This window comes from Nicotiana sylvestris, chromosome 2, assembly GCF_000393655.2.
Source record: "Nicotiana sylvestris chromosome 2, ASM39365v2, whole genome shotgun sequence".
Taxonomy (NCBI): Eukaryota; Viridiplantae; Streptophyta; class Magnoliopsida; order Solanales; family Solanaceae; genus Nicotiana; species Nicotiana sylvestris.
Window position 1 is genome coordinate 149,856,579 of NC_091058.1, and position 24,267 is coordinate 149,880,845.

The 24,267-nt window shown below is 36.0% G+C and overlaps 1 protein-coding gene across 1 annotated transcript; it reads left to right on the forward strand.

Moving 5' to 3' along the window:
• The first annotated feature begins 9,451 nt into the window (after nt 1-9,451).
• LOC104225342 (G-box-binding factor 1-like) lies at nt 9,452-23,616 on the forward strand. Its single transcript, XM_009777114.2, has 12 exons — nt 9,452-9,580; nt 12,497-12,633; nt 12,764-12,811; nt 12,914-13,000; nt 13,131-13,220; nt 13,360-13,517; nt 13,642-13,696; nt 13,813-13,861; nt 13,942-14,117; nt 15,164-15,241; nt 22,969-23,094; nt 23,230-23,616. The coding sequence occupies exons 2-12, from the start codon at nt 12,577-12,579 to the stop codon at nt 23,329-23,331; spliced, it is 1,026 nt and encodes a 341-aa protein (XP_009775416.1). The 5' UTR covers nt 9,452-9,580; nt 12,497-12,576; the 3' UTR covers nt 23,332-23,616.
• The last annotated feature ends 651 nt before the right edge of the window (nt 23,617-24,267 follow it).

Consider the following 24,267-nt stretch of genomic DNA (forward strand, 5'->3'; position numbering starts at 1 on the left):
TGTCCTTGCTTTACTAGTGCATTAGTGTTAATTAGTATTTAACTACCTAGCTGGCAAGTAGCAAGATGGATATATATAAGACTTTGGTTATTGACCAAGTGTTTGCCTATGTTGCTTATCTTTTTCGTTTATATATAATTAATGACATCCTTAATTATATGTCATATTTGCGTAAAAGTTGCAGTTCAAAATAAATTCTCTAAAATAATGAGAGCGGTGAGTATTTCTGTTGCTTGTTAGTAGTACGTAATTATCTTCTACCGTAGCAGAAAGCTTGAGAATTGACAGGAAAAGGGCACGCTAGCAAACCAAAAAGTCTTGCTTTTCTTTCAGTTTAACTTTTAAATGCTAATTGAGTGTGTGTGTATATATATATATATATATATATATATATTATCAAGTCACTTAAAATATAGAAACAAATAAAATTATTATAATAATTTGAATTTATAACATGAAACTTGAGCAAGTAATTAACCTATAGATAAGATTACATTGATAGCAAAAAAATATGTTGCATGTCGTTGTATATAACTAGTTAAATCCCTGATAACTAGGCACACATAATTCATCCAATAACAACAGGCAAATGGTAATTAAGGATGTAGATGATGGATGGATGCGACTTTAGTGCAAAAAAATAGAAGAATTAACTTAAATAGTTCACACCTAACTACTTAAACAAAAAATTGTTGACAGATATATAATATATGTATCATTCTGTATGATCTATTGTATAACCACAACAAGAAAAAAAAAGTAAATAGTGAATTTGATGAGTTATTTGTGTAAAGAGCCCTAAATTGTTTTTACACAAGTAGATCATTTAATGGTTAATTCCATGTAAATATCTAAACTATACATAGAGTGGTAATTTGGTAAAGAAGATATTTGACACGTTTGAATGGGTCAAAAACTCTGAATGCGTAAAAGAATTTAATACTGTTTGGCAAAGCTTTTCAAAGCCAAATGCACTTTTTTTCAAAAAAAAAAATACTTTTTTTTAAAGTTGAAGTGTTTGGCCAAGCTTTTAGAAGAAAAAAAGGTATTTTTGAGTAGAAGCAGAAGCTGTTTTTGAGAAATGAAAAAAAATAGTTTCTCTTCAAAAACACTTTTTTGAAAAGCACTTTTGAGAAAAATACATTTAGAAACAGTTTTTAAAAACTTGGTCAAACACTAATTGTGTTAGTCAAACACAAATTGTGGTAGTCAAACACAAACTGTTTCACACTAAAAGTATTTTTGAAAAGGGTACTTCGCAAAATAAACTGTGATTTTTGGGGAGAAATTCAAAAATAGTCAGATTTACAAGTGGTCATTTAAAAATAGTCACAGTTTCAAAAGTAATCGAAATTTAGTCACTTTTCATGTAAAGATAAATCTGAGCGAAAACACTGTTCAAAACCCGAAAAATACGCCAGTATATTATACTGGAGTTCCAGCATAAGTATGCTTGAACTCCAGCATATTATACTGGAGTTCCAGGATAAGTATGCTGGAACTCCAGCATAATATGATGGAGTTCCAGCATAAGTACACTAGAACTCCAGCATAATATACTGAAGTTCCAGTAAGTATAATTGTCCAATATAATATACTGGGGTTTGGAGCACCGGTGCTCCAGTATATTATACTGGATCAGCAAAGTATACCGGTTTAGATCAGCAAAGTATATCGGTCCAGCATAATATGCTGGAGTTCAAACACAGATGCACCGAACTCCAGTATATTATGCTGGACCGGTCTCTGTTGCAGCAAAATAGTGGTTATTTTTCATTGACTTCGTAAACGCTCGCTATTTTTGAATGATCAGTCCGAAAACTGGCTATACCGTACTATTTTTAAGGAAAAGTCGATACAACATCTGGCCCATTAATAATCGTAATAGATATTACTCCCTCCGTTTCATATTAAATGAGGTACTTTCTTTTTTAGTATGTTCCAAAACAAGTGACACATTTCTAAATTTGGAAATAATTTAACTTTAAACTCTTTCATTCTACTCATTTACCTTTAATGAGAAACTTTTATTGTCACATAAATGTCATGGCCCCACAAACTTTTTACCCCTTAAGCTTTTAAGACCACAAGTTTCAAAAGTCTTCTTCTTTTTTCTTAAACTCCGTGCCGAGTCAAACTACTTCATATAATATGAAACGGAGGGAGTAGTACGGATTTTGAAAAACTATGCCGCTCTCAAAAATAGCTAACAAAATTTATATTTTTTATATGATAACATATAATATATAGATTATATTTTTTTAATAAGCAAGCCCTCACCCTTCTCGTTTAGCATAGCGTTTTGGTGCACACATTCTCCTTATTTCAAAGTTTTTATTTATTATTTTAAGAATGTCACATATTACCAACAACGCCAATTCTTGTTTTCTCTCCTTTGATAATCTTTTCCTCGATGAAAGTAGGACTTGCAATTTGCCAACAAAATGCTAACGTTTTTAATCCCGGAGCTTGAAGCAGGGCTCAACGATGAAGTTAAGAGCATTATATATATTTATTTATTTTCAACTAAAAGCATTATATATGAAACTTAAAATTTGAGGTATGTAATAATGGAAAAAAGAAAGGAATTTTTACATTCCTATGCCATATAGTAAACTATATTACTCTAAATGTACATGATTAGTAAATTACCCTTGTGACCACCTTAAAAGACTCACAATCCATTATGAGTGTCTTCAATTAAGGAATTTAGTTACACCATTTTTCTTTTCTTTTTTCCTCCTCTTCTCTGTAGTAGATAAAACCTAGACCAACCAGATCCGAGGAAAAAGAGAGTTGACCAGAAGATGAGCTGAAATATTAGCTGGTTCCTTATAAATAAAAATTAGAACTTTTATCTGTAAGGTGAACACCATAAACATTAGTCGTTTTTCTAACATGCCTTCAAAAATTGCAGTCTCGAGGTATCCGAAATTCCTCTAACATAGTGAACCACATGTCCCTGATGGACCAAAATATTCCTCATCGGCATTAATACATTTATCCTAATATTTTAGCCTTACTGCAACATGAATCGTTGAAATCATGGCTTGTTAGGGTAGCATCTTTGACGAATCTACCACTCCACTAATTAACCAACCTTAAAACCCTTTTAGTAAGTCAGCCATTTAAATTTTCCTAAGAATCAGTCCAAATAAAACGAGAACTTGCCTTGGTAACCCAAGTACTTCCAGGGTTCAGCCAATTAACTGTTTTGTTAGAGTGGAAAGTTACGGAAACTAATTACAGGGCTCCACGTTAGCTCCTTGAGAACCAATTCCAGCAAAAGGAAAAATGCACCTGAAAGCAAAAATGCCTAAGGTGGGATTCTTAGGGAGTGGCTTTTCCGGCAACTTCATACAACTAATTATATATTATACAACTTACCTACAATTTTCACACATTATTTCTACTCATTTAAATACAACTACAATAACATACAACTTAAATACAAATTTTATACAAAAATTATACAATATGTCTTTTGTATATTTTGTATCTGATTTATACATAGTAAAAACAAATTTCATACAACTAATTATATATTATATAACTTATCTACAACTTATCTACAATTTCCGTACATTATTTCTACTCAATTATATACAGCTACAATATAATACCACTTAAATATAATTTTTATACAATATTGTTCAACTTTCATACAATAGTTAAATGAATAAAAGAAAAATAAATAAACAACAAAATACAATTTTTCTACAATTTCTGTAATATAATGTATGTCATGTCTTCTTCTTTTTCTTCTTCTTCAAGTTTCAATCTGAAATTCAGCTTAAACCAAGTCTAATCTTCACCAAAACCCCTCAAAATTGAGATATAAACTCCAAATCATATTCCGAATTATTTGTAACAACACCCAATCCAAACAAATAATGATTTTTGAAAACCCAAATTCGAATTCAAAGCTTCAAAGCTTTTTAATGGTTGTCAATGATGGAATTGCTGATCTCTTTTCCTTTGCTTTATATTACTGAAATTTGGGATTGAGAGATAGAGAGAGACGTAGAGAGAATTCTCAATTCTTTGCAATAACATCCAATCCAAACAAACAATGTCTTTTGAAAACCCAAATTCGAATTCAAAGTTTCAAAGCTTTTTAATGGTTGTCAATAGTGGAGGGGTTACAAAATTTTACTGGTTTTAGAAGAGGAAATAGTGGGTGATTGAAGAGAAAATTGTGGGGTGTGGTTTGATACGTGGGTGAGGGGGTGTGATTTGGAGAGAGAAACTTTGGGGGAGTGGTAATATATGGTAGAGTTAATTAGGAGACTAATTAATACCATTAAAACTCCTAAAATGTACATAAATGATAATTATATATATAAAAGCTAAGTATATTAAAAATTAAGCATGAAGGGTAATATAGTTTATTATATGACATATGAATGTAAAAATTCCAAAAAGAAAACTTAAGGACAAAGTCTTACCTAACTCAAAAAAAATGAAGGACCATGAGAGTAATTTAGTCCGTGGACTTGAATGCCGGCCCTCTTTGGGATAAAAAAAAGTTGGGTGGCGGGTGGGGGTAACTAAATTAAGTTATCTACTTTTTTGTTGTTTAAATTGTTGCCTTGTCATTCCTATCCACTTCTTTTCTGCCAGCTGGATCCCTCTTTCAACCTCACGTGTCAACTTCCAAACCCAACACCTGAAATGGGCCGATCCACCCCACCCTCGGGCCCTCTTCCCTTTGACCCTTTCCAGTAGTGAATGATAGTTGATTCACGATTTTAATAGCATGTTTCGCCAAATTGCAAAAATCGTTAAAATAGCTTGGCCTTGACAGTTTTCGGATTAGTCATTCAAAAATAGTCAATATTTGCTAAGTTATTAAAAAATAATCACTATTTTGCTGTAATAGAGACCGATCCAACATAATATACTGGAGTTCGGTGCACCTGTGCAGCATATTATGCTGGACCGCTATACTTTGCTGGCTCCAGTATATTATGCTGGACCGGTATATTATACTGGAACTCCGGTATATTATGCTGGAGTATTTTTCCGAATTTTGAATAGTGTTTTCGTTCAGATTTATCTTTACATGAAAAGTGACTAAATTTCGATTACTTTTGAAATTGTGGCTATTTTTAATTGATCACTTGTAAATCTGGCTATTTTTGAATTTCTCCCCAAAAATCACAGTTTATTTTGAGAAGTACCTTTTTCAAAAATACTTTTAGTGTGAAACAGTTTGTGTTTCACTAACACAATTAGTGTTTGACCAAGTTTTTAAAAACTGTTTCTAAGTGTATTTTTCTCAAAAGTGCTTTTCAAAAAAGTATTTTTGAAGAAAAGTTATTTTTTTCATTTCTCCAAAACAGCTTCTGATTCTACTCAAAAACACTTTTTTTTCTTTTAAAAGCTTGGCCAAACACTTCAACTTCAAAAAAAAGTATTTTTTTTTAAAAAAAAAAAAGAAGTGCATTTGGCTTTGAAAAACTTTACCAAACAGGCTATAAGTTTGTGAACTAAGGATATCATTATTATATTCGTGATCAACGTCTACTTGGTATAGCTATAATCCTTTTAATTTGGATATATATTGCCATGACCAAAATTGATGCGTCATGACGAGTGCTCGAGTCCTATCTGTCAAACACCCTTAAGCATGCGTCTAAGATATAAACATGAATAACATCTATCAATAACCTGCTGAATTACAAGAATAACATGCGTGAGGGAAACCTATCGAAAAGGCATATATACATATACATGCGGAATACGGTAGGGCGAGCCTACAAGGCTGCTATAGACAACTATATATCCAAAACTGGAAGCCGACAAGGCCACATACTATCCAACCATACATAACTATCTATAAACCTCTAATAGAGTGTACAATTATACAAAGTACGGGACAAGCCCTGTCATACCCTTATATGTATACAAGCATATCGTACCAAAATCCAAAGAAGCTCCGGATCAAATGGAGTACACCAACTCTCGTTGATCAAGGATCATAAGAAGAGGGATCGTCAGCCTGTCTACCTGCACCTGCGGGCATGAAATGCAGGCCCCGGGAAGTAGGGGCGTCGGTACGAATAATGTACTGAGTATGTAAGGCATGAAAATTAGTACGTAAAGACATAGATGAAACATGGAGTAAAGAATTCCACCTGTAAATCTAAATGACTTTGTAAATCCTGAAACATTTATAATATCATGCACGTGCGTATAAATGTCTTATCATGCATAGGTATAAGTGTACATAACATCATCAAGCCTCTAAGGGCATCCCATCAGGCCACTGTGGGCAAAATTATTAACATATACCAGTTGCTCAAGTGGTGGTGCGTATATAGCGTTGTAACCCTTTCTCACATCCCATATACATATAATATATGCGTATATAATGTCATCTGGTCATGGGTCAATGTACATGTATAAATGAATGAAATGCGTAAGAAATATGTTAATAAGATCAATATACCTTTTGGATAAACTTTATCGACTACGTGTTTTTCTGAGACCCATGAACAGAAGATATAATAATATGTCACATGGAGAATCAAGAACATAGACACCCCTAGTGCTTCTATGAATAGAGTCATTTATGAAAGTTGTGCGCTTGCTCGTTTCGTTTGTATCATTTGGATCATGCTAAAAAAAATGGATAGCCTTAACATACCTGAACCGATTCTCTTGACAACCCTTCTAACACATGCCGATCGCAACGAAATATGTAACGGCGAGATCGAAATAGGGAACAATCCGTATGATATTCTTGAGAAAGATTGTACCATACTCCTTTAGAAATGCAAATCTTACGTTGCTATAGTATTATATAATCTTCGTATGAAATGTTTGAAGTAATTACGTTGCTATTGCAAATCATCATCTTTGCTGAAGCTTTCTTTCTTAACTTAAGTAGATGTGAGCAATTTATTTTGGTGAATTAGAGAGGTTATCTTTAACCTTTAGGTATGGGCCCCATTAGGATGACTAATCTTTGGCTAAAGGTCTCTAATTAGGCAACCTATTTTAATGAACCTTAGTAATTACACATTAAAGGGGTTCCTTAGTCTTATCTAAAATCCTTAATTAATTACCCATCAATTTCTTAATTAACTAATTAATCTCCTATTAATCAATAGTTAACCAATTACCTATATAATTAAGAATTATCTCAAATTACTTAAAATATTATTAACTTTTAATATACTTTATGTACCCTACTATCGCGGTCATAGGGTACCTTGTATGACACTAGTCCATAAATATCGAGTATTATGGCTCGGATCGTATGATATCTCAAATTGATAACCTTTAACGAAACTCATTTTCTTTGATTTGTTTACCCTTTAACCTTCACGACACTTACTTATCGCTTGTTATAAATAGCATAAACGTCTATAACCTCAAAATAATTTCATTCTCGAGCCTACGTCGATTAACTTACAACGAAACTTTAACATACGAAAATGCGAACTGTATCATATATATAGTTACGCATAACTTAAATCTGAACGGAATGCAATAGTCAATACATTACATACATCCTCTTGGCCAATTCCTTCATCTCTATTCAACATTAGCGTACACATTATATGTGATTTAGTTTGATTTCTTGTAGTTTTTGACATATTATCGCCTTTAATTCCATCGGTTATGAAGTGGTCTACTAATAAATAAATAAATAAATAATAAATTTTTTTAATTATTATTTGTTTAAGAAACCTATTTTCTAAGTTCAAAGTGAAGGTGAGATACTTTTAAATACTTTGGTGTTCCCCTTTCATCCAAGAAAATAACGTACAACAATACATGTCTCTGGTGGAGAGAATGATAGCCAGGATTAGATGTTGGACCACCAAAATTCCTTTCCTATAGTGGCAGAGTGCAGTTAATCAAGAGTGTCCTGTTCGAGATTCAAACCTACTGGTCACAAGTGTTTTTGATACCAAAAAAGGTAATCCAACTAATAACAAGTACCTGTAGAACATTCTTATGTACTGGACAATGTGCAACATCAAGAAGAGCATTCGCGGCATGAGAGAGGCTGTGTATGCCAAAATCAGCAGGAGGTTATAATTGAATTCCAAACATGGAATAAGGTAGTCATAGCCAAACTACTCTGGGCTATCACATCCAAGAAAGATACCCTATGGGTACAATGAATTTACAGCTTCTGCATAAAGAGAAGAGATATCAGTGAGATAGAGACACCTAAGCAAATATGTTGGCTTGTTAGGAAATTTTTTTATGCAAGGAAGTGGTATGTAAACAGTGATCTCTACATAGATATGCAGCAATTCACTCAAGCTGATAAGTTCATAATCAAGAAGGCATATCTACATTTGATTCCTCAATATCCTAAAGTCGCGTGGAAAAGCCTCACCATGGGACCATGTCATGTGCCAAATTACCAGTTTATATTGTGACTTGCATTATAGAAAAGTCTCATCACAGTTGACAGATTGGCCAAATGGTGAATACAAGTTCCTAGGAACTGTGTGTTATGCGCGTCTGATGCTGAAGAAACACACTCACATCTGTTTTTTTGAATGTGAGTACTCATGACAATTATGGAGATCCTTCTTACGCTGGATAAGAGAAAATAGTCATGTAGGAAGCTGGGAAGAGGAAGTTGAAAGGATAACGACCAAAAAGTGCAGCAGCAAAGCTCATGTAGAGGTCCTAGGATGGATGCTAGCTGCGATTGTCTATCATATTTGGAATGAGCGCAATGCCAGAAAATTCCAAGAATAACACCAAGATCACAAACTTAGATCAAGAGAGGTTGTTATCCAACTGTATAGTAAATGACAACATAGAAGCAGATGGAAAAGAATATTAGAAAGTATAAACTCATACCCAAACTTAGTATAGGAATATATTGTAATAGAATCCAAAGGATAGGAGGAAGTGTCAATAGAGAGTTACAAAGATGAGGACTAGTTCTAGAGCCAATAATGAACTAGTGGATGTACATATTCATACTTGCTTAAATAAATTTTTTATTGTTTGACCAAAAAAAGTCAAGGTGAATATTAATTTTTCGGTTTATGTGACTCATGTTCATGGTTTACACTTTACAATATAGTTAATGAGTCGCGAAAAATCTTGTTTTTCTCTGTGTTACATGACAATAACCATAAAATCGAAATAGAAAACAAAAGAAAAAACTTGAAAAAAGAAGCAACTTAAACATAACCTACGAGTGTTTTTTTATTTTTTCCATAATTGCATCAGCCTCTACAACAATTACGTCTTGCCAAAAGAGTAGTGTGTTCGGACCAGAATGCGTGTTATTATTTATTATGGGGATAAATCTGAAGCAACTGTCAATAATTAATAAACTTTAAATTAGTGTTAAGATTTAGGACAAGTTAATCGTCCAAAGTCTCCTAACCGTTAGATCTTCTGATGAAGATAGGGAAAGTTCCCGTTTTTCGCTCTTTAGTACTTTCACACATTAACACCAACCAAAGAAGGAACTAGAAACGAAACAAAAAAAAGAAAGAAAGAAAGGAAAAAACAACATCGACTGTCTATCCGAGTTGGACTCTCCTTTGTTCCACCTCACACTCACACCCCCTCTCTTTCAGACACCCAGGTCAGTCCTTCCCTCTTCCCTCTTTTCTTTCACTTCGTATTTCTATGTTTTTTTTTGTTTGTTTTTGTCTTAAGAGTTTTCCATAAAACACATAAACACAGACAACTACTGAATTATTATGGTTATTTTATGAATATAGTAGTTTACACTGTATATGTTGTTGTTTTCCACAATTCTCAGACTTGGGGTCTTCCTAATTTTAGCCGTTTCGTTTGAATTTGTCCACGTGTTCTCTGTTATGATTCCAATTTGAGCTTCAAAATTGGTTTGTATATTGTAGAGTAAATTTGACTGGGCCCAAAAGATTCTTTGCATATATTGTTGGAAGTTTAGTAGCTTAATTGACAAAAGAACAGCCAATTCTTCTGTCTGTATTAGCAAAATTATTGCGTATGTTTGAAACCTTTCTTGCCTAAAATTCAGATTATATGTAATTGAACTATTCTATGGGGGGTTAAGTGAACTTTTCCTCTTTTGTCCTTTGTTCTTTCATGTAAGGCCCCTAGAAACTAAACGGTAATTTTACATTGAGAGACTTCATTAGCCATATAGTTAGTTGCACATGAGAGAGAGAGCGAGAGAAATAAACATTCATTCATTATAGTGCTTTTAAGGAAGGAAACATAATTACCTTTGGGATTTATCTTAAGTACACAAACAAAGTTAAAAGAATTTTTACACTATGTATTTTAAGCTGTTGTAGCATAAGCTGTCTTACTTTTATGTTATCTATTGAGGGTTACTCGTTTTTATGACCTAATAGTAATAAAAAACAGTGTATAGAAGTTAAACTCCTTTGTTTGTGCTCTCGGTTTTTCAAGTATAGCTATTTGTTGCTGCTAGATAGATGAAATATGAATCTTCTATTAGCAACAGATAATTCTTTTGCCATGAAAATCCTTTCCCTATCTTGTCTAGGGAGTAGTCAATAAAAGTCTAGACTAGATTGGTTCTATAGGTGAAGAAAGTCTTTAGTTTGCGAGACAAGTTAAGAAGGATCTTTTGACATTTAACACATCATATGATGGATGATGTACAAGTCATGTTTTTCCTTCCCATGATTAGGGCTTTCCATTGAGCAGAAATATGAGTCGTAGTTTTGTTATCAGGCATTAAGATCGGTTCAGTGTACAAAACTGGAAAATTTTGGTGATATATGGAGCTGCAATTGCTTTTATGATTTTATCACTGCATTTAACAATGTATACATTAGGCTGGCAATTCACAACCCATCTTTCTTTTTTTTCTATTTTTTTTATTTTTATTATTATTATTATTATTATTATTATTATTATTATTATCAGCATCATCATTATTCTTATTGGAAAACTTATTTCAACCTTGAATTACGTAATATTAGCAGAAAATTCTCTCATTTTTCCTTTATGATATTTAACATTTGTATGGAGACTGATATTGTCCTGCCATTTTACTTTGTCATGTTCAATAATGAACGTTGCTTCTTTACTCTTGTATTTTTCAAACCTGTTTTGAAAATGCTTTTCTTGAGCCGAGGTTCTATCGAAAACAGTCTCTCAACCTCAACAAGGTAGGGGTAAGGTCTGCGTACACTCTACCCTCCTCAAACCCCACTTGTGGGATCACAATGGCTATGTTGTTGTATGTTCAGTAATGAACGTTCTTAAATTAGACTAGAATATATAATGTTGTATGGACAGGGGACATAAAGTGGGTAGTTTTTTTGGAAAACTTGATACTTACCTTTTTTTGAGGAAGAAGTTAAGTATTCTATTGTTTTAAGTCGACAGTGTGTTGCGAATGCTTTAAAAGGAAAGGTGGGCAAGTCATCTTAAATTATCCCTTAGTAGAAAATGTGTTGCTATTGCTTTGCTTTAAATATCACAATTTTTACTTGCAAGAATAAGGGCATCTTAAAAAATTCTTAGAGTTGAGAGCAAGAAAATAATTGATGAACCTTGGTTTGTAAGAAATAAAATACTACGGTTAGACTGGCTTTTTATAATACAACCTGATGGGAGAAAGTTCAAATTCCAATCTGAGATTTGTTTCTGACTGGAGGAGTTGTATGCTTGCACAAATGTTCTTTCTGCTTTTGTTTCTTGATGTAGAGGATACTTGGAAATGCTGCATATAAGTTTAAGAAAAACCCTTCAATTAATAAAAGAAAGTATTCACATCAAGAAATAATATAGAAAAGGTGTTTTCCGGTCAATGTTATGTGCAGGATCAGCTTTTTGTTATTCATGCAGTCATTCTTTGACAAAGGAACAAAAGAGAGTATAATAAGTCGCTAATTCTTCCAAAGCACCGAATACATAAGAAAGATCTCTTGGTTAAGGAAAGGCTTTAGCTTTTCGATCTTGATAATCTAAACAAATCTTTTGGTGTAATTTATCTTCAAATTCTTTTGGCTTGACAATCTTACATTTTTTCTTGTGGGGAGAATCCTACCTTGTAAGACAGTTAAGTATTACTTATAGTATCTTGATGTTAGTTACTTTTCTGAATATGGTATGTGTTCTATGCTCAATGAGATTCCTCATAGGTTGCAATGTAAATAATAGATTGCTTTCAAAGCCAAAATAACTGTTGCAGGACTACAATTGTCTCCTCGATACATATACATCATGTTTCGTCCTTTTGCAGTCTCCTTCTTGATACTATTTTACATTTTTGTAGTTCATCTTCTTTGGTATAAGCAACAGAGATGAAAACTTGACAGCTTCTTTTGTTGGTGGCAAGAAAATGACCTCGCCACAGCTTTATATATTGAAATATAATTTTTGAAACATAAAATTCCATTCATGCCATAAGGATGGTTGTTCGGTCTTGAAACCTTTGTAGTTATTCCATATGACAATGACTGGAGTAATATGTAGAGATAAAAACAAAAGATTCCTAGCTTCTTTTTCCATTATTTTCTCCTACTTTCAGGTACATCTAGCTTTTAATTGAGTACATATCTTCTGGATCATCAAATAAACGTGGGTAATTGACTATTGAATCGACACCTAATGGGGGCTGGGGAAGAAAGCACTCCTGCAAAGCCTTCAAAAGCTACTTCAACTCAGGTCATTTTCCTTTACTCTTATTCCATAGATTTACACGCAATACGTGCTTATATAAATTTTAGTGTCACTCTCCTTAACTCTCTGTTTTGTGGCTCGCTATTCAGAAGTTTTCCATTTGTTTGATTTTCAGGAGACACAAGCTACACCTTCATATCCCGATTGGTCAAGTTCTATGCAGGTTGATAATGAATTTCTTTCGTGATTAATCATTGTCAAGTGCACCACATCAACATTAAGATGACGAATTTTTAATTCTTAAGCTCTATTTTTTCCGGTTTAGGCTTATTATGGTGCTGGAGCTGCACCTCACTTCTTTTCCCCAACTGTTGCTAGTCCTACTCCCCATCCATACATGTGGGGAGGCCAGGTGATTGACTTTTCATTCACTAATTTATATAGTTCTTTTTTTACGGCACGTTGTAACTTTTTTTTACTATATAAAGTATAAAACTCGGAACTTTTTTAATGTACTTACACTTTATTGCATGATATTTCAGCATCCGCTTATGCCTCCTTATGGTGCTCCAGTCCCATATCCAGCTTTATATCCTCCTACTGGAGTTTATGCTCATCCTAATATGCCCATGGTAACCAGTCCTTTTGTTATTCGGTTACTATCAATTTGAAAGCTGATGAAAGAGAGTCACTCATGTATAACTTTTCTGTGAATAATTTTTCCCCTCAAATGCCTCTATCTTATTAATATCGTTCATGTCCTTTTGGTAGACTCCAAACCCACTGCAGGCAAATCCAGAATCAGATAGTAAGGCACCTGATCCTAAGGACCAGAGTACAAGCAAAAAATTAAAGGGATATACAGGTGGCAAGGCAGGAGAAAGTGGGAAAGCGACTTCAGGTTCTGGAAATGACGGTGCCACAAGAAGGTCTTTTCATGTGGATTTATTGTTAAATTTTGTCTTTTGACTCATTTTAATCTCACTTCCCTTTAAATTGTTCTTCTTTTGGATGTGTCCTTGTACATCTGACTTAATATATTCTCTTGAATAGTGCTGAAAGCGGAAGTGAAGGTTCATCAGATGCAAATGATGAAAATGATAACCATGTATGCACTCCGATTTAACTTAAAGAGTTTCATAGTTTACTTAAAATATATTGGTGTCATGTATGTTCCCTATCAACTGCTAGTTAAGACTGTTTTTTCTTGTTTTATTATCTCAGGAATTTTCTGCAAACAAGAGTAGAAACTTTGATCTAATGCTTGCAAATGGTAACTTGTGTGGCTTGTCTGCTCCTTAATTATGCCTTATTCGTTTTATTAAATAGGTTTATGTGATTGTCAATTATCAGGAGCCAGTTCTCAGAACAATCCTGCAACAGGGAATCCGGTTGCTATGCCTGCAACTAATCTGAATATCGGAATGGATTTGTGGAATGCATCATCTGCCGGTCCTGGAATGATTAAAATGCGATCAAATCAATCTGGTGTCGCACCAGCTCCTGGGATAGGACGTGAATGGATTCAGGTAGATTTTTTTTTTGTCCTTCATTCAATTTTCTGAAACAAACAAATGCACAGTTGATCGTGTTACTTTTGTGCTCTGTACATAGTGCCAATATCTTATCAAATTAATTCCTCTAGCCGCTTGTGTGATTAAAAGCACAAAATGTACTCCCTTTTCTTTGTTGCATACGGTCATTAGGGGTATTTGAAGATATTGTTCAATAAGACTCATTGTTTCTGGTGTAACTTGACATTCAGAATTCATGTTTACTCAACAAAATATTGAATCGTGAGGAAATGAGAGGTGTGTTGATGAGTTGATAATAAGGTAATACAAGACAAACCTATTTATAGGCATCTTACATTTAACCAATGAGTGACACTACTACATATAATACTTATATCCATATATTTAATAAGGTCAAGTAACTATCTAACAAAAACGATGGTTCGGGGAAACTATGATATTCAAAGGGGATAGAGAAAGATCTAAACCTAGATAGTGATCTGGAGAGCGTTCGAGCTTAAGTCCGGGTTTTTACAGGTCTTCTGATGTTTTGGTTGGTCCTAAAATAACTGATGGCTAGTTACTGACCAGAAGTGCAGAAGTTCTTTCAGCAATTATAATCTTGAAACATACAGTATTGTTCTGCCGGAGAACTTTTAAAGAAACAACCGGTTCATTCTTTTGTAATAAACTTGCCTGTTTGTAGGACCATATTTGCCCAAATATCTCTTAAATTAAATTTATAAAATTTAAACCTGAGTAAGGGTTGAAATTTGGTCGCAAGAAACTGAACTTGGTTTCAACTTCCTTATCATTAACTTTTTAGTTATGGTTCCATATTTTGGCAGCTCTATATCTTTGTGTCTTTATCTTGCTAGTTTGCTGTATCTCAGTAACTTTGTGGGAATCTGAAGGAATGTTTACACATTTCAAAAAGTGATCGTTGCTTTTGTTGTTATTTTTATTTGTATCTCAATATGTGTGCTGTCAATAATGGGATTGTACCCTTGTTATTATCTTCACCTTTTTGTTGATAAGTGCTTTATAACCCTTCTTCATAGGATGAACGTGAACTTAAAAGGCAAAAGAGAAAGCAATCAAATCGAGAATCAGCTAGGAGGTCAAGATTACGCAAACAGGTTTGAGTTATTTGTCACAAATATTGTTTCTCGTCCATCTCTTCGAGGGACTGGGTTTTTTGGGTCCAGCACTGGGCTTTAGTTCTTCTTTTTGGGTAATAAATTGGTGTATTTTATCTATGGTGGAGGGAGGGGGGGGGGAGGGAGAAACGAGGAGCAATACACTCCTCAACCTGCTAATCCCCTTTTCTCCTCGGTCCATAGATATAATATAGGTACGATGCCAACCGTTCGTCACGGAAGGAAGGGCTCACTAAGTTGGGGTCACTAACTAATACTAGTCTAATATAAAAAGTCTTCCAAGCACGTTAAAAATTCGTGCTGAGTCCCTCCACTGATCGGAACACTTATAGGAGCTCCTGCGTCAATCATTTTCATTCCTCCTCTCGCTAGTCCGTCTGTAGCACTCAGTCTGATTAACATCTAATGACAGTTTCATTGTCATTAGATGTGTGGCAACCTGAACCAACGTCAATGGAAGTTCTGAAAATAATTTCATTTTTCCTAGATGGATATTAAACTGTGTTAGAATTCTTGGAACGGATCAAATAGAGAAAAGAAGGCCATCTTTTACTGTTGAATAGAACAAATCAAAGTAGAGGCACCAATATCCAATGTTTTCACAAGCCAAAAGGGCAATTCTTAAACAAAATTGATGGATCTGTAAAATTGTAGCATTATTATTTTTTGACTTACCTTAACCTAGCACATGAATTGCTCCCCAGCTAGTGCCAATTGTCACAACCCAAAATCTCACCTTAAGGATTGTGATGGCACCTAGTCTCTACAACTAGGTAAGCCGATCAATTACAACAGTTAAACAAATTAACATGATATTTCTAAAGCAAAATTTAATATAAATACCGAAATAAAGGTGATACAAGCCTACACGACAATAATCACAACAATCTAGATCCTCAAGACTAGGTAGTACAGGGTCACGAACTCTACTGAGTACATAAAATAACTCAAAACAAAATACAATATTGTTCGGATAGTGAATTAACAGTACAAACAAAAGGAAAAGGACTCCAAGGGACTGCGGCGATCGAGCGGCTCTACCTTTAATCCTCACGATCAGGGAAGCTAACATTGCTTGGGTCCACAGTTTCCAACACCTGGATCTGCACAAAAATGTGCATAAGTGTAGCTTCAGTACACACCAATTGGTACCTAGTAAGTATCAAGACTAACCTCGGTAGAGTAGTGATGAGGTACAAGTCAGGACACCTACTAGACATAATAACCCATGCAGTATATCAGCATAAAGCTAATAATGGGAGCAAGAAATAGTAAATGGCAACAAGGAATAAACATGTGGTAAAACAGTAAAGTAATTAGAACACCGTTAAAGTACCAGTGAGACCAAACAAGAAAAACAAATAACAATCAAATAATCAAGCCGACCTAACACAATGATTACCACAGAAACACCCCGAGGTACCACACCTCATAACCACAAGCCACGAGTCCCAAATCACGAATCATATAGACATGGCCCCTCGTGCCCACATTATCGATCACAGCCGCACGAACAACTCACGTGCCAATATCTCAATCCGCCAAGCATGGTCACAGGCTCACTATCACAATCCGCCCGGCATGGTCACAGGCCCAATATCACAATGAAAGCAGATATACAAGAATACATATGCATGATCAATGAATTTTCAAGTTTCATACTCCTGAATTGGTATAAATGACATGTTACAGTGTATGCATGTGCGAGTGTACTATTACGATCCTAGTCAACAAGTAATATCAAAGATATCGAGTAGTTAATAAGAAGCAACACAACAAGTCACATACTGTGCATAACCCACACAAGGTAAACCATACCATCACACGCATGTCATCATTAATATGCCCCCAAGCCATCACGTATCAACCCTGACATAGCCACCCTTATCTCACGGCACCGACAATATCGTATTAGCCACCCGTATCGCTCCGCCCAAACAATAAACACAATAGCCACCCGTATTTCTCCGCCCAGACAGTATATTAATAGCCACCCGTATTAATCCGACCAGACAATAGATTAATAGCCACCCGTATCACTCCGCTCAATCAACAATAGTGAAATGCCATCCTTATGCTCTGCATAGCACCAATCAACCATCACAACAAATCCACATGTGCCAACATCACAACATGATATACCAACTCGTACTACACGTACCCATAGGCCACAATGTTGCCAAAATCAACAATACCAATGTTACCACAACACATAGCCCACGGCTTAACCACAATGTCTATAAGAATCTCAAGAAACAACAAAATGAAACGGGAATTAACTCAACAAGGATACTCCATAAAACAACTTCAACTAAAACAGGTTGATAGCTCTCAATAACTTCAACTTTAATTTCTTGCTTAAGCATGAACTTAACAATGAAAGGCATGACGTATACTAACAACCTCAATTAAATAAATATAAGAGTAACTCGACAATGAAAGATAGAACATGTACTAACAACTTCGGTTAAAGCATATAAGAATGAACTTGACAATGAAAGATATAGCATGTAATAGTGACTTCAATTAAGACATATAAGAGTAAACTCGACAATGAAAGATAGAGCATGAATAACGACTACAATCTAAGCATATAATAATGAATTCAACAATGAAAGATGTAACAAGTAATAACAATTCTAACTAGATACATAAAGTAACCTAAGAGTCCAAACCGGTCAATTTCCACATATAAGCCCGGGTACACACTCGTCACCTCATGTACCATAATTCAAATAGTGTAATTAGACCAAATCCTACGGGATAGTTTAATCATACAAAGTTAGGCAAGATACTTACCTCAAAGAAGTTAAATCAATACTCTAAAAAGTCCTCCCCATGTGAAACAACCTCCGGACGGCTCGAATCTAGCCAAAATAACTTAGTATCATAAATAAAAGCCATAAGAAACAATTCTAGATAATAAAGCTTCGATCTTGAACAAGAATCAAAAAGTCAACCTTGGGACTGCACCTCGGAACCCGACAAAATCCGAATACACATTCCGATACGAGTCCAACCATACCAAAATCATCTAATTCTGAGCTCAAATCGGCCTTTAAATCATTTTGTGTTCTAGAAAGTTTTTACTAAAATCTCCAATTTCTCTAATTCAAATCATCAATTAAATGATAAAAACAAGGATAAAATCATGAAATAACCAAATCCAAGTCAAGAATGCTAATATAACCAAATCCAAGTCAAGAATGCTTACCCCAATCCAAAACGTGAAAATCCCCTCGCAAATAGCCCAAATCCGAGCTCTAACTCAAAAAGTGATAAAATAACAAAAGCCCTTGAAATAGAGTATTATATAGTCTGCCCAGGGGTTCCTTTTCGCCATCGTGGAAAAAGTTTCGTAATCGTGAAACACAACTTCACTGCCCAGAGAAAATAAGCTACGTGTTCGCGGCACATACCTCGCGAGCGCGATGAACAATAAGGCCAACCTTCGCTAACATGTCCAACATATCGCGAACGCGATGAGTAGTTTCCTCTAGCCCCCAACTTCCTTGCGCGAACACAGAACCAATGATGCGAACGCGGACAACAACCTGCTGAAACCTTCGTGAACGCGTATCCACTGTCGCGTCCGCGATGAACAAAATCACCTAGCTCCAAGAATCACTACGCGATCACGGCTTCATCTTTGCGATCGCGAAGAACAACTGAAACACCGGAAAATCAACAACTCCAAACATGGGTGAAATGGCCCGAAACTCATCCGAAACACATCCAGGTCCCACGGGGCCCCGTCCGATCACACCAACCAATCCCAAAACATAACGCGGACCTACTCGGGGCCTCAAATCACGCCAAACAACATAAAAAATACGAATCGCACCTCAATTCAAGCCCAATCAACTAATGAACTTTCAACTTCTACAACTCACGCCGAACTATATCAAATCAACTCGGAATGACCTCAAATTTTACATGCAAATCCCAAATGACATAATGAAACTATACCAACTCCAGAACCACAATCCGAACCTGATATCAACAAAGTCAACTTCCGGTTAAACCTTTCAACCATCCAAACCTTCAACTTTCTAACTTTCGCTAAAAGGCATCAAATTGACCTACGGACTTACAAATCCAAATCCGTACATACGCCTAAGTACAAAATCATCATCCGACGCTATTGGAATCACAAAATACCATTCCAGAGTCAACAACAACAACAACATACCCAGTATAATCCTACGGGCGGGGTCTGGGGAGAGTAGTGAGCACGCAGACCTTGCCCCTACATGGAGAGGTAGAAAGGTTGTTTCCGATAGACCCTCGGCTCAAGAGAAGGTGGAAAGGAAGAATAGGGGAGAAGAAAAGGAGGAAAGAGGGGGGAGAAAGGCGATAAGAAAAGAGGAGAAAAGTAGCATCAAATTGTAACCATTAGGGAGAAACAATATCCAATAAAAAGGGCGAAAAAGTAGCATCAAATAGTAACAATCAGAGAGCAACAATCTCAGTAGCAATTTACAAAAACAAAGGACGTGGTTGCAAAATACCAGATACAATAACAAACTAGAAGGAAGTAACTTTCAACCCACAACACGAATATTACTAGTACTACTGGTGAACCTATGAAAAACTCGCAACTACCTGTCAACCCACCACCTTAATCCTCGACCTCCACGCCTTCCTGTCGCTAGTCATGTCCTCGGTTAGGTGAAACACCGACATGTCGTGCCTAATCACCTCTCCCCAATTCTTCTTAGGCATACCCCTGCCCTTCGTCAAGCCCGCCATGGTCCACCTCTCACACCTCCTGACCGGGGCATCTATATCTCTCCTCTTCACATGCCCAAACATCGCAACCTCGATACCCGTAACTTGGCTTCCACGGATGTCACTCCCACTTTGTCCCTAATAACTTCATTCGTAATTTTGTCTTTCCTGGTATGACCACACATCCATCTCAACATTCTCATTTCTGCTACGCTCATCTTTTGGACATGAGACTTCTTAACAGGCCAACACTCAGTTCCATACAACATAGCTGGTTTAACCACCCCTGTAAAAATTTTCCCTTAAGTCTAGGCGGTACATTCTTGTCACATAAAACCCCCGAAGCTAGCTTCTACCTCATCCAACCCGCTCCAATGCGGTGAGTAACATCCTCGTTAATTTCCCCATTCCCTTGGATTATATACCCAAGATACTTGAACTATCTCTTGTGGGAATGACTTGAGTATCAATCTTTACTTCTACTTCTTCTTCATGCCTCTCTTCACTGAGCTTGCACTCCAAGTATTCAGTTTTTGACCTACTCAACTTGAAGCCTTTGGATTCCGGCGCCTGTCTCCAAACTTCCAACCTAACGTTAACACCCCCTCGCGTCTCATCAATCAGTACTATGTCATCAGCAAATAAAATGCACCATGGCAACTCCTCCACCCCTTGTATGTGACGTGTCAGGACATCCAACGCTAGGGCAAACAAAAACGGGCTAAGGGCTGATCCTTGATGCAACCCCATCTCCACTCGGAAATGTTCCGAGTCTCCTCCCGCAGTCCTCATCCGAGTCTTAGAGCCTTTGTACATGTCCTTAATCACCCTAATGTACGCTACCGGGACTCCGCTAACCTCCAAACACCTCCATAGCACCTCCCTCGGGACTTTGTCATAAGCCTTCTCAAGGTTAATGAACACCATGTGCAAGTCCTTTTTCCTCTCCCTATACTGCTCCACCAATCGTCTCACAAAGTGAATGACTTCTGTGGTTGACCGTCCCGACATAAATCCAAACTGGTTCTCAGATATAGATACGCTTGTCTTCACTCTCTTCTCCACCACCCTCTCCCAGACTTTCATAGTGTAACTCAGCAACTTGATACCCCTATAGTTGTTGCAGTTCTGGATATCACCTTTGTTTTTGTACAACGGAATCATCAAACTCCACCTCTAATCTTCGGGCATCTTCTTCGTCTTGAAAATAACGTTAAACAAGCTAGTATGCCACTCCAAGCCTACCCTACCCGCTTCTTTCCAAAATTCCACTGGATCTCGTTGGCCCCAGTCGCCTTACCCCTGCACATCTTCCATATAGCCACATCAACCTCCTCACACCTAATACGCCTACAAAACCCAAAATCTCTCTGACTCTCTGAGTTCTCCAACTCACCCAGCACGATGTTCCTATCCCCTTCCTCGTTCAAGAGTCTATGGAAGTACTCATGCCATCTACGCCTGATACACGCCTCTTCCACCAATACCTTACCGTCTTCGTCTTTGATGCACCTCACTCGATTCAGGTCCCGAGCCTTCCTCTCCCTAAAATACCATTCAAGAGTCGTCTATCCGAAAGTCAAACTCCGGTCAATTCTTACTACTTAAGCTTCTAAAACAAGGATCATTCTTCCAAATCAATTCCGAATCGCCCGAGCTTCTCTCCAAATGAAGCTTCTCAAGACCTTAAACCACCGAACGGAACGCTAAAGCTCAAAACGACCGGTCAGGTCGTTACACCAATTGTAGTTGGAGAGTTGATGTATACCATATGTAGCCTTCCCTTTGCATTTCTGCAAAGTGGTTATTTCTCCTTTGAACTCGTGACTTAGAGGTTACCGGAGGAGAGACTGTACCACTTCCGACAGATGCCCAAAGTAATAATACCAACGAGGTTACACATAAAATAATGTTCAATTAATTTGAGATTACATAAGAGTCTTAATATATATCTTTATGTAAAGTATGAGGCAACTACTTTTTCTTCACTTTCCGAAGTTGGTTGGATGGTGGTCTAAAATTTTCTATTGAGTTTGAGATTTTTTATTTTCTAACTTTTAGTACTCCCTTCTCCAAGAAACAAATGGTGTTGGTTGTTCAACTCGTTTATTTTTAGCTCTGAAATAGAATATTGTTTTCTTTTACTTTTTTAACTAAAACTTACATATTTGAAAACTGTATATAAAGTATAATTCTGGTAGTTAAAATTATTTAATGGTTGAAAGTGCCCTAATCACGGGAAAATTTGTTTGACTACCCAAATATTAATGACTTAACAAATTAGGACTAAGAGAGTATTATTAAAATTCCCATCTGTACTTATCGTGCACACAAAAACACACGCACATGCTCTCTCTCTCTCTCTAAACACTCTATACCCAACTTCTAAACCAAAAAAATATTGCCAAGAGAATCCAGAATCATTAGTTTTATTGGTGGGCTTAATTGTATAGGATATTTGACTGAGATGGAGTAACTGGTGTAGCTAGCCATCCACCTAAAAAGAGGAAAACAACAAGAGAGAAAATGAGAAATTCACATTGTTCTTGCAGTTAATATGATCCCCTATTGCAGTCAATTCTCCCAAGTGCAAAAGTAGCATGCTATGTGTTCCTGCCAAACTGATCAGGACTCAATTATATAGGGATGGAAAGTGTACTTAAAATTATTACTGAGAAACAAGGAGCAACTTGTTTTTGTTTTTGTGGAAATTTAGGAAAAAACAGCCGATCACTGTTCTTCTTTGTGGACTGTAGTTTGTCCAACAGATTTTGTGCTATAAACTCAGAAGCAAGGCTTTTCATGGAACTGACCCAGGGGAAAGACTCACCTTACTGTGAGCATACAAACATTGAGCTTAAACTGTGACTATGACCGACCACTTTCACTATTTGATTGGTCCAACGCTTGGACTAGCTAGAATGTAAAGTTAAGTTTTATTAGTCGTATTGTCTTATGCCTCTCATGCTTCACAGGCTGAGTGTGAAGAGCTACAACAGAGGGTAGAGACATTGAGCAATGAGAATCATGCACTCAAAGAGGAGATGCGAAAGCTCTCTGAGGAATGTGAGAAGCTTACCTCGGAGAATAATTCGATAAAGGTAAACACTACTTCAATATCTTTTTCCTCACCCCTCTATATTCTTGTATGCTCATCTCATTTTCCCTCACATTCTCGAGTATCCTCTTCATTCTGTCCTAAATACTGTTGGTTATCCTTTTAATCCGACTAACAGGAAGAGTTGACGAGGTTGTGTGGACCAGAGGCGGTGTCCAAGCTAGAGAGTAATGCCAATGCCACGCATCTTCAGTCCAATGTTGAGGAAGCTAACAGTTAAGGACAAGCCATGACAGAGTAGGTGATTTTGGTTAAAATGCTCACAAATCTCTTACGGCTCTCAAGAAATTTATAGCTTGTATGTGCAATAGAATGAGAAATTTCTGTTTTTCTACTAATTTATGCCCTTTTAACTGTTTTGAGTTAATTTGTAATATTAATTCATGAATTTGTAACCCGGGTTGAATTTGAATATATGACAACATTGTAAAAGTAACTGAATAACCGAAACATAAATTTTCAGGTCCTCCTAGTCTATTCCATCTTGCTTAGTTGTTGTATCTTATCTTACTGTTGTCAATCCCCAGTTATCATCAAGTTTCCATACTCTTGGAATGACTATTAGTTGCAGACTACTTGCAGCTACGGTGTATGACATTTTCGGTCTGAAAGTTTAGTGGTAGTTTTGCTGCACTTGCAATTAGGATATACTTGTGTAAATCTTGGTGGACAGAGTTACCTGTGCTTGTACAAGATATTGATGGCTTTGAAAGATGATAATCAGATAATAATATGTAGATTATCAGTTGGATTGGTCTTAGACAGTTGTTATGAATAGTGCAACTAACACATTTCGCAGAGAAGGGAAAAAAAAAGAGCTGAAAATGAATAAAGTACTCAAAAGTACGAAAAGAATCCGGAGGGAAAAGTGATTAAACTTTTGGGTAAATTATGCTAAACACCCCTGTATTACTGAGGTATCCAATAATAGGTTCAAGGGTATTGGTGATCCGAAGATAATTTTAAGACTAAAATAATCAATTCTATCACAAGATGAGACTAGTAGCTTCCATAGATAACACAAGTCATTTTTCCTACAAGGAAAATTACAATATTAGATTTTCAATTACTTTTACTCCAATTCTAAATAATCTTGTAAAATTCAAATTATACGACATACTTTTGATTAACAAACTTGTAAGTTTTTGGTATCTAC

Coding starts and splice junctions, on each gene's coding strand:
- LOC104225342 (XM_009777114.2), top strand. CDS start 12,577: ATGGGGGCTGGGGAAGAAAGCACTCCTGCAAAGCCTTCAAAAGCTACT. Junction 13,221..13,359: donor CTCATCCTAATATGCCCATG/GTAACCAGTCCT, acceptor TCCTTTTGGTAG/ACTCCAAACCCACTGCAGGC. Junction 23,095..23,229: donor CGGAGAATAATTCGATAAAG/GTAAACACTACT, acceptor TCCGACTAACAG/GAAGAGTTGACGAGGTTGTG.